Source organism: Stegodyphus dumicola, chromosome 3, assembly GCF_044657685.1.
Source record: "Stegodyphus dumicola isolate Sdum_Otavi_A_Nest chromosome 3, ASM4465768v1".
NCBI lineage: Eukaryota > Metazoa > Arthropoda > Arachnida > Araneae > Eresidae > Stegodyphus > Stegodyphus dumicola.
Genome location: NC_140770.1, coordinates 173,098,186 through 173,113,321, shown reverse-complemented (window position 1 = coordinate 173,113,321; position 15,136 = coordinate 173,098,186). Strand labels below are relative to the sequence as shown.

At 34.0% G+C, this 15,136-nt stretch overlaps 1 protein-coding gene across 1 annotated transcript in view; it reads right to left on the bottom strand.

The window, feature by feature from the left end:
* Lrr47 (Leucine-rich repeat 47) overlaps positions 1–15,136 on the bottom strand; it is a 129,775-nt gene that overhangs the window by 31,148 nt on the left and 83,491 nt on the right. The window contains exon 9 of the mRNA XM_085813623.1: positions 10,304–10,363. Coding sequence (XP_085669749.1) covers positions 10,345–10,363 — 19 coding nt within the window. The 3' untranslated portion in view covers positions 10,304–10,344. The remainder of the gene's footprint in view (positions 1–10,303; positions 10,364–15,136) is intronic.

Below are 15,136 nucleotides of genomic sequence, written 5' to 3'. Positions count from 1 at the left end.
TATCGTGACTCATCTGACCAAGCCACGGTTTTCCATTCGTTTAGGGACAAACCGATATGCTCACGAGCCCACGAGAGTCGCTGCAGGCGATGTCGTGCTGTCACTAAAGGCACTCGAGTCGGTCTTCTGCTGGCATAGCCCAAGGAAGACAAATTTCGCCGCACTGTCCTATCGGACACGTCCCTCGTATGTCCTACATTGATTTCTGCGGTTATTTGACGCAGTGTTGCTTGTCTGTGAGCATTGACAACTCTATGCAGACGTCGCTGGTCTCGGTCGTTAAGTGCAGGTTGTCGGCCACTGCGCTGTCCATGATGGGATGTTATGCCTGAAATTAGATACTCTCCGCACACTCTTGACACTGTGGATCTCGGAATGTTGAATTCCCTAACGATATCCGAAATGGAATGACCCATGCGTCTAGCTCCAACTACCATTCCGCGTTCAAAGTCTGTTAATTCTCGTCGTGCGGCCATAATCAAGCCTCTTCACAATAATAAGCCTCTTCACATGAATAAGTTGAACACAAATGAAAGTCCTGCCAAACCACTTCGCATTTATACATTTTCTACGCGATACTACTGCCATCTGTATATTTGCATATTGCTATCCCATGACTTTTGTCACTTCAGTGTATGTCATTACTAGGAACACAAGCTAATCAGTCGCTGAGCAATAAAACTGCTGAACATTTGCAGAACGACTGTGATTCAAATCAGCAAACAGGCTAGCAGCATGCGAGTTTTTGTGTCTCCCCCATATGTAATGTGAACATCAGTTAGTTTACCTTAAAAAGGTCCTTCGTGAAGGCAGAGAGCTTTGTCATTATACAAATAATCTAACCCACTAGCAACATAATATTGTACAGTACACTCCCGATTATCCGCGGAATTGGTTGGCGCGGCCGCCGCGGATAACAAAAATCGCGGATAATCGGAAAAAAGCTAAAAACGGGTATAGCAAAAGAGAAAACAGTCATTCCAACTTTGAAAAATCGTTTTATGTACAATAAAACGTAAAACAAACAGCAGAAAATGTTTAACTAAAGCTTAATATTTTAGTATATCAGTCAAAACTAACCTAAAATGCATTTTGTTAATGAAAACAGAAAAGTGCTTTGTACTTACGAGAGGCATCAAGGATACACAGAAAAATTAATACATATGTACTGTTTTAATACTGTAATGTATTATGTAATTACAAAACATAACAGTAAAACTACACCTTTTTGAAGAAATCAGTCATTGCTTCTTGCTTTGGAAGCATTTTCTCTTGATCCGAGATTGCATTTTTCGTAGCATAAGTTTCTCGACCATCTCCGCGTCGTCTTGTTCTTTCAAATAGCTCAGCAAACCGTCGACTTGTTGCAAAGCCGTTCCGTGTGTGTGTGTGCGTGATTATGGAAAAGCCTCGAGGGCTATCTGCCAAAGAGTAGGATGCCTTCGTGGAGGACTTTCTAAGGGGAACTGGCTCGTATACACGTTACACATGGGGAAAACCACGAAAACTCCCATGCAGACAGCCCGTTCGCGGGATTCGAACCTCGAACCGAACTACCAGTGTTCAGCGACTTCACCGCTCGACCGCTGGTAGGCCGCCGCTTCGTGAGTCTTCCGCATTTGCACAGTGGGCTCTTCTTCGCTTTCCTTCATTCTCGATCTCTCCTCTTGCTTTCTTCCCAATATCGTCATCTGTCAAGCGGGCACTGCAAGGCTGAGTAAGAAATCACTTACTCATCAGAGGGGAAGGTTCCGAGAAGGCCTGAATATTTTTGCTATAAATAAGCACGATGTTAACAAATTTATCTTTTCGCTCAGTTTTGTGAACATTTTTATTTTCTTTGCTTTATGCTTGTAAAAAAAATAAATAAATAAATTGTGCGGCAGGCGCGGATAATCGGGAGTCTACTGTATTTGCAAGTTTATTGCCAGCAAGCGTTATTCTGTTTTCCATTGTAACTGTAAAATGTCTGACAAAAAAACTTTACACAAAGCAGCACATTTTCAATATTCAATCAGTATCTTATTACACAAAACTGTTCATAAAAACTAAGAAATCATAGTTTTAGTTTGAAAATGTTAAATAAAAGTTTTGTCAAGTTTCTAAAGAACAAGTTTCAACATGAAGGAAAATGAGAAATTTACTTTGTAACATCATTGTAAGCATTTTAATTTATGTAGCAGAAATTCACAGAAAAGCTCTGAAAAAAATCTAGAGGATTATATATTCAATCTGTTAGCCATATTTGAAATTTCTATATTTGCATAATAAAGTCCAACAATAAACAAGCAGTGTACCGGAGAACTTTCAAATACGAGAAATTGCTGGTACTTATATTAAATACAAAGAAAATCATGAAAACCCCAGGCAGACAGGTCATTAACCAGGATTTAAACCTAGGTTGAACTGTCAACGGTCTTATCCACTCGATCACTGGAGAGGTAGCATACAAACCGAAATCTTCAATTTTAGTAAAGGAGTTAGTTTTGAATTGGTTTGATAAATTCACTAAATGTTGACTTGAGTGACTAGACAAAACATAGTTTTTGTAGTAATGTTACGTCAGTGCTCAAGGATTTCAACTACAAAGGGTTAAAATGTTACACATGCATATCTATAAACAAAATAGCCTCCACAAAATATCTGAATATAGTGCAGGACTTGCATGGTAATTAACGATGTTTTTCACAGACTTAATGACCTTTGGAAGACTTTAGCGGTTATCCTTCAAACAGTTGATAATTTTACGATCATTTTTAGGGGTCAATATCCCTACTTTGGGTATATTATCTCTATTTTATGCACAAATTTCCATTACTCTACACTGTGTAATTCTGGACTCCGCCGCTCAGTAGAAGCGTTCACTTTCAGCAGGACAATGTACCCTGTCATAAAGCTGTTTGTCCGCATATGGTTCGAAATGCATGACAGAGATTTTACCGTGCTTTGTTGGCCACACAGTCACCAGATCTCATACTAGTTGAGAATCTGTGTGATGAGATCGAACAGAGCATAAGGCAGCTGGTTCCATTACCATCAAATCTTAAGGAAGTGGAAAGTGTAGTTCATCGGATATAGTCTCAAATTCCTTATAACCACCTACCAACATCTCTTCAGACGGCTGCGTAAAGGGCATAGAGGCGTAGTCATAAGGGCATAAAATACGGGAATTTCGTTCGCACTTAGGAGAACAGTGTGTAAGCCGTGGCCAATGGGAGAAGTTAAATTTGTGCCTGCGTGGATGTGTCTACAACTTTCCCGTGCTGTTCTCCTGCTCGATTGACTTCCCGCGTTCGCTCTGCTTGTATTATGACAGCGAAATCTTCTGTAGAACGCCGCTTCTTTTTTAGCTTCGCTCTGATTGGTCGACGCTTATCCCAAACTCGGCGTAAAGTTGATCAATTTTCCTGCTGTTGCTTCTTCCCGGAAAAGACCCAGAGCGGTTCTTAACCAGGAATATTCAGCTCTCCCATTTAAACGGGCTAGATATGAGCACACTGACAGCCATGTGAATAACTACCTCTCGTTCCTTAACTCTCCCCCCCCCCGCCTCTAAAGTTCTTTAATGCACACAGCATTAACTCGAGGAACCCCTTTTAACGTTTCTTTAATAAGAAACATCACAGTCTAAAAGGACTGATTTAAAATACTCGTTAACTTTTGAATTGACTTAAAAAGACTTTTAAATACAGCTTTTTTCTTCCTTTAAAAAGGAACTTTCTCAGGCATTTAACAACGTCATTTTCGGCCTTTAAATACCGCATTGAATAGCGGTCAAAAACGAAACTTCTCCCTCCCAGCTGACCACTGGCAGAACTACTTTTTCGACCTGTAAACACGTTCCCCCCCCCCTCCCACCCCTGAAGAACGCGCATCGGAAATTCCCCTGTGTATTCTTCGCTTCTGACGTATGCAAAACACGATTATCAAGGTTCAAGGAAACTTCACCTTTTATTTTTCTAGTCAAAATTTATTGCCCCTATCTAAATTATTCTGGCCCTTTTCGGCGCAAAATTAAGACCTTCTGAGTTTTTTGCCTTTTTTTTGACTCAGTGTGAAGGCACTTATTCCAAGTCATTCAGCTTCTCAAAATTTTTACCCTATTTAACAATCTCCTCTTTTTGATGATATAAATTCCTTTGATGATGTGGAGGTAAAGGCGTAATTGCCTATGAACTCCGAAAATTGCACTTCCTTGATCCTTAATCCTTGGCGTAAAGTTGGAAACTTTGAACCCTATGCCACCAGCCCTAAACCAGATTTTGTGACGTAGCACAGACTGGTTGCCTTGGCAACGGAGCTCGGCTTTAACCACTTATGCCCTTTACGCCCCCGTCTGAACGAAGCTTTTCAGACTCCATGCAGTAAGGGCAAAAGGTGGTCCAATGTTGTATTGAAGGGTGGTCATAATAATTTGGCCACTCAGTGTAAATGGCCAAAAATTTTTAGTAGTATATGCAAAACCAGGCCTAATTTCTAAAATTAGAAGTGCCGGAGCCCTATGGAAGACTGTGAGAAACGAAATAAAAAATAAATAATAAATTATTTGGGGCATTGGCTAGAATTACACTTAGAAGTTTCGTTTTCGTATGGCTAGAATTACACTTAAGAAGTACTACATAAAAGTGAAAAAAAAAGAATTCCATTGCCAAATCCTTCAAAAGAATTCCATTGCCTTTGGGGCATTGGCTAGAATTCCACTTAGAAGGTAAGCAGCTCAGCCGATCTCCGTCCGAGTTTAAGCCTTGATTATACGTATAATGTACTATTCCAAGGAATGACAGGTATTACTCTTTTTTTGCAGCACACCAAGAAAAAAAGATAAACGATTAAAACGCCACTAAGGAGAATAGTGAGAATTCTAGATACAGTATAACGATATGGAAGGAAATTTTAACAGAAAAATGTAGCTTTGAAAATAAAGAAGGAAGTGTTCAAGACTTTCTGGTCGCGATGCCCTGTTGATATAATCCTAGTCGTCAAGCAGAAATTTTCCCTGAATACGATTCAGTAACAACGTGAAAATAAACGTAAGACTTCTACGTACAAGTGACAGCAGTGTTCTCCCCAGTTTGGTTACATCATTCAGAAAGTCTTACAGGAGCTCTGCAATAGGAAGTCACTATCGTGGAACGAGCATAACCAGCGTATCACTTTTATGCTTATGCTTATGCTTATCCTTTCACAGCAGGCATCAACTAATTAGAGTTTTGACCTGTTCGATCAAGATTTGCCGTATCAGAACGGCCGTTTGCGGTTGTGAGAAAATAAGGACATCTAATTTTACATGTCATCACCCGAAGGCGAAAAACACAAATATGCAGAGCATAAAAACACAAATATCTAATATCTAAAACACAAATATCTCTAATGAGTTGTTAAACATTGGAAGGTTTTCGCATAGCAGGCCGTCGTGGTAGGTGCAAGGTAGTCATTCGGAGTCCAAGTTCCTCGACCAGCAGCTTAATCATCTGATTCTACAATCTTCATTAGCGTCATCGCAGCTTGGAAACCTGCTGATAACTTTTCTGCTGTGGTCTTTGCCGATCTTATCTTTTGCATTTTCGAAATAATAGTTTTAAGGAAGCTATTAACTTTCCGATCATTAAGCCAGTTTAAAGCTTCTCTTGCTTCTGCTGGGGGGGGGGCTTCAGTTTCTTCTGCAGTCTCTGGCTGTAAAGAGGCTTGGTGGGGTTTTCCTGATTTCTATCTTCTTCAGCCTGAATAAGTTTTGGGACAGCGTATACTTTTAATACTTTGAGGGATACAAAATTTGCCCGCTCTCATAAATTCATTGCACATCCTGAAGAATACACCTTTTACATATGATTGGAAGGCTTTTCTTTCCTTAAAAGTCTCTATCTCTGTGCAAGGCTTGAATGCAAGGGAAAGACAGGCCTGCATTCAAAAATTAGAACTGATTTGTCAGGCATGTTTACTATTAAAACAAAATTTATCTTTTTTTTTTTCTTTTTTTTTTTGTGGTTCACTTACATAAAAGAAGTGTCGGTGCGCTCCGGCTAAAATTATAATTTATCTCGAAAGCTGAGAAGTACCGGAGCTGGGCTCCGGCGCAATTAACTGTGCAGAACTATTTGTGAAAAACTAGTAAATTTTAACTAATCAAGTTCTACAGATGAAATAAATTAATTTACTTTTTTAAAGATATGCTTTGCCTACCAGCTGTAGAAAGATTTCTCCAAATAGCAAACTTTTATGAAATTGAAATTCATGGATAAGCTTTACAAAAATCATCAAATTAACATCGTTTGAACAATCAGTGAATTCACCTCAACAAACAACAAATTCTTCATTTTATCTGATATCAGCTTAACATTCTTTTCTGCATGATTAATGTTTTTTAATCATAATATAACTAACTGAAATTTAAGAATCTTGGTTACTTCTAAGCTATGAAACAGTTAAAAGATTATTTATTTTTGAATAACAGCAGGAAAAATTAGATTTTTTACCGATAAAATTTTATTCGATAAATAATTTTTACTGATAAATTTCTAGTAATGAACACAGCAATTTGAAATTGCTGTGTTCATTACTAGAATTTTATTTAATTTACTTTATTTTAAAAAGAATAAATAAAAGACTTCGAGTTTCAAGCCTTCAGCCTTATTATCATAAAATTCCATTACCTCATTAAACAATTAAATTAGTTACATGAATATATTTAAAAAACATTTAAATGTTAATCAGATTTCAGGCCTCATAAAATAAATTGGCAAAACTCTGAGGTAAATCACATAAGAGATGGCGTTTTTTTTTTTATTTTTATTTTTATTTTATTTTTATTTTTTTATTACCATATAATGAGATAAAATCAAATTTTAAGTTAGATGGATTATAGTGCATTTTCAAATCTTTTCGGAAGCAGAGTAAAATAATAGCTTAATTTTCTTATCTTGTAATTCTAAAGATGATGCTGAAAATTCTGATGATTCAGAACCTGAAAACATTTGCCCTGATGCTTTTTCCCATTTTGAAGAATAAATTTTGCTATTTGTGGTTTTAAGATTTTTAATGTTTCTTAAATTGCATTTTATTTCTTCTGCCATTATTTTTCCATCACTATATTACTCTCTTTTAACTATTTATATTTATTAAAATTTATGAAATATGAATTTGAAATTAACTGAACTTGAGAAAACACTTTTAAGTGATATTCAACTGGGCCAATGAATTTTAATTTAATTTTGCATTAAGATTTAATGAAATGGAAGAAAATGTGAAGCTTTAGGAAGCAATGTGTTTATTCAAATTCTGGAAAATGAATTTAAGAAAGAATTAAGTATAATGAAAATAATATATGTAATAATAATAATACTTTGTTATATTTAAAAAGAAACTAGATAATATCCATGTATTTTTTTTAATTAAATGAAATTGGTGTCTTGAATAACAATAAAAATAATAAATAAATGTAAATAATTTAGTTCTCGGAATTGAAAAAAATTCTACATGAAATATTTTTGGCTGTTTTTCTTTTTTTTATGTATATTAAGATGGCCCATTTTTGTGTAGCCAAATATGATGTACCTATTACAATAGCAAACATTTGCTTAAAAATTAGACTTAGCAAATTAACATAGTGATAAAGTTTCAATTTTCTACTCCCGTGGGTAGATGGTGCTCCAATGACCTCGACATTTTTTAATGCTCTGTTACCATTCATCGCTTTTAACTTCAAGCTTCAGTTAAAAGATTGCCCGAATTCATACAGAAATGTAAACAAGAGTGCCAAATGTAATAAACTGCTTAATCTTTCGTTCTCAGTTTCAACTAATCTCAGAACTTACTAATGCATTTTGAAAGGACAGTTGCTCAAAACTGCCACTGTCACCTTAATATCCTCTTGATAATCATACTAACCATAACTTCTAGCTAAACACCTGAGATAAATATTCTAGTAAATTTGTTTAATGGAATGAATCTCTGGATTAACTTCTAAGGTCTCTGAAATTTATCTCATCTGTGCTATTTCAAAAGGTCTTGGATTGCTTAAAGAAAAGTAGAACTACATGCCTTCAGAGGCAGAAAAAAGCTAAACTACAATCAATTCCATCATATGATGGCAGCAAATTAATCATAACCTTTTTTCCCCACATTTGTCTTTTAAAAGCACACAACTCATTTCAAATTCCTATGTTGACTGCAGTTGCATCCGAACTCATGCTTTGGACATAACATGCTACATGGTGTTGCTGGAACACATTAAACAGCAGAATTCTCTTCAATTCCTCTTAGAAGCTTTGGCATTTGCACAAAATGTAGCTTTTCTTTTCTAAGTTAGCTGATAGTCTTCAGTGTTTTGCACATTTCTGATACGGCATCTACCATTTTCCAAAAGGTTCCAGGTCTAGAGTGTTCTAAGCAAAAATAGTCTCAAAATGGTCACAAACTATGCAATTTACTGCAAAATATCACCAAATTTGGGGGAAAAAATAGTTGCCAAAGTGGTCACTAAATTGATGAAATCTCCTGAAGAGATTCCCAATAAAACCCATAACAATACATTGCCGTTAAAGCACTCAGAAAATCTCAATGAAATGGTATAATTACATTGAATGAACAGTGGTTTGAGTAATCAGACTTGCTACATTATATTTCTAACACACTTATGTACAGTAATAAATTCAAAACCTTTATTGATGATTTTAATTAAATGTAAAAATTCTGGGATCACTGAGCACCATTTTTATATTTTATACGGAAAACAAAATAAAGTAGGCATGTCTCTTTAGTTAATGTAATGCAGTTCTGATTTCCACATAGAGCTCTTTGAGAAGGTTTTAATAACATCTTAATATTTTTAAAACCTCCATTATTAATGTCTATATTCATTAATCAAGAAGAAATCCTTTCTGTTAACCTTTGAATGCTTATGTGCAAGCAAGAACCATGGCTTATGAACATTTAAGAAATGAATATTAACAAGGAAAATTTGACTTCGCCTGTGGATTTACAGGTAAACATCCATCATGGGGACAGCCCAGCATGGTATCCACTACACAATGTGCAGCATTTTCACCTTTTTCCTGCTGAGCAGTCCCACCATGTTGCCGGTCTTGGTCATGCATTCTGTGTTTCTTTATGTAAAGTTTTAATTATTTTATTTTGATAATGCTTTGGTGCCTATTTATATTTCATTGCTCATAGGTAATTTGATTAATTTCATAGAGGATCTTATAGGATGCATGTATAAATATTTCTTTTCGTTAATTTTAGCATACTCTAATCTGTCATATGCCATGAGCTGCATCATAATTTTTGAGATTTTGTCTCAAATGTTTCACACTCAGGTTATATATAATAGCTTCAGGTGTGATTGGCTACCTGCTTTTCATTTTTTTTTAATTGAAATTGAATTGAACAATGCTCAGGGACATCACTTTCCTTACATATGCACATAACAGTCTTGCTTATACAAATATTCACAAATAATAATGATTATTAAGTATTTTTTCAGAAAAACACCTTCTTCCAAAATATTAAGACTTAAAAGAAAATGTGCATCCACTTCTAACATAAAAAACATCAGGGCACACAATTATTGCTTCCAATTTTGCTCAAGGAACATGCTCATGCTTTAATTAATATTTTCTGTATAATAATAATTATGAATTTATTTGACTGCAAGTGATATTTGCAAATGCATAAAGCATTAATCTAAACAAAACAGAAGCAAAAAATACGTTAATCTTAAGTCTCTGACTTCACTAATGTAAGTATATAAGAGAAAACTAACATCAGCAAATATCATATAGCTTTTTATTTTTTACTGATAAATTAATAAATTAAAAATTTATTATGTTCATCAGATGTTTTCATCAAGAGTTAGAAATATTTACACAGAACATATAGCGCACTGAAAAACCTTCATTTCTAACTGATAATTAAACTAATTTCATTTCACAGAAATTTATATTAGCCCAAATGTAAAACATTTCTAATCTTTTAAAAAAAGCTTTATAAAAAGGGAGAAAAGACCATTATCCATACATAAGTTCAATATATTGAAGAAATTCTACAAGAAAAGTAATTAGCACACCTTGAAGTAAAATTAATAGTTTTGAAATATATAAATGCTGAAAGATAAGCTTATAAAATTATCTTTGTTTTTCAAATACCGAACTGCATATGTAAGATGATTTGGTTTTCTGAAAAGTATTTTAAGTGGGGAAAATGCATAATATTTTTCAGATACAGAGATTACAGTTATAAAAATTTCAGAGTATTAAAATTATTAAATACATATATTTAAATAATTTATAAATAAATATTTTCTGACCTTGAGGCTTCTATCAGGTGCACAGAAATTGGATTGCAGAATTAATTCCTCCTGTAGCACCTGAAATTTTTTTTGAAGCTGTAGCATCATTCACTAAATTACAGAAATGTGCACAAATCATGTTGTAAATGAATGTGTTATTATAAGAAATATTGCCATTATTCATAGTATTTCTTTATTACTATATATAAAATGCAATTCCATGTTTTTGCGGTTAAAAAAAAATAAAAGTTTGAACTCTGATTTTTCAGGTATCAAAAACTGCCTTCCAATTTATATCGCATACTTTCTTTTTTCATCTGGTGCTTCTGTGCTTAATGACTTTGAAATTATTTTACTGGTAATTTCTCTTGCTCACTGTTCTGTTTTGAATGTGAAAACGCAGTTTAAAAAATGTTACCCGGAGTCATTTTATATGAGTAATCATACCAAATGTGTTATGATGTTCTATGATTAATATACTGCTACAAGTAGAGTTTTGGTAAGTCAAACCATATGTTAAATAACAGATTGAATTTTATTTTTCTTAATAGCTTAAACTTTTGGTTCACTGAATTTTTTCAATTTCCTTCAGTTTCAGTTTGTTGAAGTTCAGTTATATATAAAGACAAATGTTGCCAAACTCAACGGAATTTTGTATCTGCAATTTTCAGTGAAATAACAGGATTAACTGCCTTCCCTGATCCCTAAAATGTTTAATTATTAATATACACACACATTATTAAGCTTACTTCTCTGGTACCTATCATTACAGCAAAATAGTCAATTTCTATCAGGTTGTTGCTTTTACAAGTATCATTATTAACTCAAACACACACGAGTTTGTTAAAATATTGGCTCCTAAAAATTAAGCATATTTACATTGTTATAGTATTCTGGTTTCCAAAAGTTAAGTAGGAGGTGGTAAAATCAACAAAAATAGAAAAGTGAAGCTTTGATTAACATCACATTACACATGAAGATAGAAAAGGTGTTTCTGCATGAAAGAGCACAATCATTATGTACAAAGATGAAAACAACATTCAATTTTTGTAAATTATATGATGATGTCATATTTGGGTCATTAACAAATTGTTGTTTAAAGGGAAAAAAAAAGCTTATATTAATAAGGTATGTGATTACCCCAAAACTTCACACAAAGTTTAGAGCAATTACCCATGTTATCCTTGAGGTGATCAACCAACACAGATGGTAGCAATGACCATTCTCCAATTAAAGGCAGTTTCTTCCTGTCTGAGAGTGGCTGAAGGAGGTAACATGCAGAAACAGCACATCCGAAGCTATCCCAAAGATTTCAACAGCTTAAGGTTTGGGGTCTCCAAGTGCTCATTAATGGTGTTGGCTCATTAATGATGATCCATAAGGATGAAATCAGGACCAAATACCCCACATCTGTTATAAAAACATCTTAAAAAGAGAGGCAGCTGCATGGGATATTCCACAGAAATTCCACCCCACACTATGATGCTGCTGCTTCTGAAATGATATTTCAAGCACGTTCTAGGCCTGATTCTGTGTTCTTTATTTCCTTTATACCCTTACAAGCTTATCATCTGATCCTACTGCAGTCTTGGCCATCTGTAAATAGGATATTATGGCAATTCAGGAGAGTCCTATTGAGACACTGACACCACCTCTTTAATCTTGCTAGTCTGGATGGGGCAGTTAGTGGAGTTAAAAAACTTGATACTAGGATATACAGTTTCTTCATGCAAAGCCTACAGCACATAATTACTGACAGATATTATCTTACCAAATGACCGGGTGTAACAGTTGTGACAGTCGCTCATCGATTCAGCTAGGTTACTATAGCAATATACCAATCTTCAGAAGGGATAATAATCCTTGGTTGAGTGAGCATAGGTCTCTGGACAACAACTGTTTGACTTGTTTGGAATTGGTTCCACATTTGTTGAGAAATTACTATATGATCAACCGGGGGGGGTGACATCTTTCATCGACTCTCCTGTTTCAATGTATCCAGCAGCACTCCAGTACGCACAGGCTGCTATTAATTTTCTTTTAGCCATAAAAACACTTCATATCAGCATTTAAATGAACCTTTTCAAATCTGTCAGAATGCTGGCACCTTCAGTGATTGCTTAATTAGCATAATGCTAATGTTTGAACAGTCAATCATGATTGGCTGCAGCATACACTATGCATAGTGCAATCAGCATTCAAAGTACTGCAAATTGGCATGCTTGACTTCTGGAAGCCAGTGAATATACTCTTCTCAGCATGCAACATTAATGGTAACATTCCCTTTTTATTTTTTGCAAAAAGGTTTATATTTTTTTCTGAATTTGCCAGATGAGTGGAAACCCTACGCATGGGATATTGTAGTAACAAAAAGCTAAATAAATAACTATATAAATAGAGTAAATAAATTTTAATATACAGCTCTTCATCAGCAGATTCAAAAAGCCATGGAACTCTGAGAGTTAAAAGCCATTGTTAAACTGCATGATATATATTTAACTCAGATTCACAAATCACTTATTAAACTAATATTGGCATGCCTTAGAAACATATTAAAAATATTTTATTACAGTAATGTCTTATATGCACAAAAGTAGGAACCAAAATACAAATGCGCACATCAATCCTTCATGGATTATCCTACTTATGATATTAATGTTACTTATAGTTTGTTGTACATTAGAATCACTAAGTTTATTACACTACAACTTTAGATTCTGAAAGTAAATGCATTTTATAAATTTCAATATTACTATGATTAGATATTATGTTTATGACTTAATACCATTACTACTTGGATGTGTTATACCAGTAACAGAGTAGAGTGTTTACGCATGCATACATATGTAGTGGGTCATCCAGAAAAGTTCTACCTTTTTTTTTTAAGATAAATATAAATGACGCAATATAAATATCAGAAAATTTCATTGAATAACATAAGCACCATTTTGTTCTACGACTTTCTGCCATCTCTCTGGCAGTTTAAAAGTTCCTTTTTTAAAGATGTCATTAGATTTATTTGCAAATGAGTTATAAATATGCAGTTCAAGTATCTCTGAAGAAATGAACTCCAAGTCCTTCAGAGAATTTTGAAGTACCTGAAGAGGGGAAAAAAGGAGTGGTTAAAATGAGGAATGACACAAAACATCTCAGCCACACTCGATAAGTTTTTATTGAAAATTTATCAAAATGTGAGGTCTATATCACTGTCAGGACAGAAGACAACACCTTGAAGACAGGTCAGTTCAGGACGCATGCACAGATTTCTGCTTTTAAAACTGCTGTTTGAAAACAGTGTTTTTTAGAATTTGTCTATTTGATAGCAACAATTCATTGTATAAAACTCCTTTGTAGTGCTACAATACACAAAGCATTTCTTTTTTAGGATGCAAGTCCTCTTTCGATGTTAACTAAAGAAGGTTCATTTGACTCACATCCATGATATATTTTTTTGTAATATTATTATGTAGTATCCATTTCTTATCTGAAATAATGAGACGTTTCAAAAAAGGAACTTCTTTATTTTCTTTTCAGCAAAGTATCACATGCTGAGACTCCAGCAAGTATATTCTGCTCTGTTAAAGTATGAGGAACCTACATAACATAGTAGCTTACATACCCATTCTTCAAATGATCATGTACTGTGCATTTTGGATATTAAGTTGGTCAGATAGTTCTTGAACTGATATTCAGCAACATCTTCTTTGAATAGGTCCTTGTTTACAGGGATGGTCGACCAAAGGAAGTATCATTTTCGAGGCTGAAATTTCTACACTTAAATTTCTCAAACCAAATTTGAAATGTGGCATCAGAAATAGCACTTTGTTAGCATACAGCACATATGTTACATGCAGTCTGATTAGCATTTTTTAAATTTTTTAAAGTAAAAGAATATAATATGGTGAAAATGAACTTTTGGCTCTCCACTCTTAGCACTAAGACTGAAAACAAAAATTATACCACAACACATGCCAGAATTATGCAATGTTGGCAGACAAAAGTATAATACACATGAACAACATCACTGCTTGTCATTGTTAACAAGATAACTGAAAGAAAAGGAGGTTCAATTTGAACAGATTTTTATTTGTTCAGAACTTTCCAGATGACCCAATACATTCTTACAAAAATTTAAAAATCATACAAGAATATTCCTTATTACTGGCACACTTGTAAGATATTAAAAATTTATCCATATCTTCCTGTTTAAAAATAATATTTTACCTTTACCTATTTATAATGACTGGAAAAAATTATATTGCGAGTGCCAGTATTTTATTACTGGATATATAAACTCATATTTTGAAGTTAAAATAGAACATTTTTTATTGGGATTTAATTATTTGATTAAGATGATCTTTTTTTTACAATGTATGGTATTAGTGCATTAGAGAATTACCTTTTTTCCTTCCATTATATTCTGTACTTTTCATTCTTCTCTAGTTAAAAATCACTCCTTCTTAACAAATTTAATTATATATTGAATTTTCATACATTTATTTGGCACTCAGATTTTAATCACTTACTTTGAGAAATTAACAACTATTAAATCTTTCTTATAATGCAGTCATGAAGTCTATCATAAATTACTGTAATTTAATCCAATGCAATGAACGTAAGTGGCTTTAATTACATAAAAGCTTCCCATATGCTTCTTTAGGCTGGAACTCAAATTTGTGTCTTCAAGCTCTTTGTAACATTCTTTCTAGTATTCAAGTGTCACAGCTGACAACCTTCAGAACTACACATTTCAGTTTTGTGCAGTAATATTTAGCAATTTGCCTATTGATTGTATATCAAAATGAATTACTTACTATAATATAAAATAAGTTATTGAGTTCGGAGTTAGCA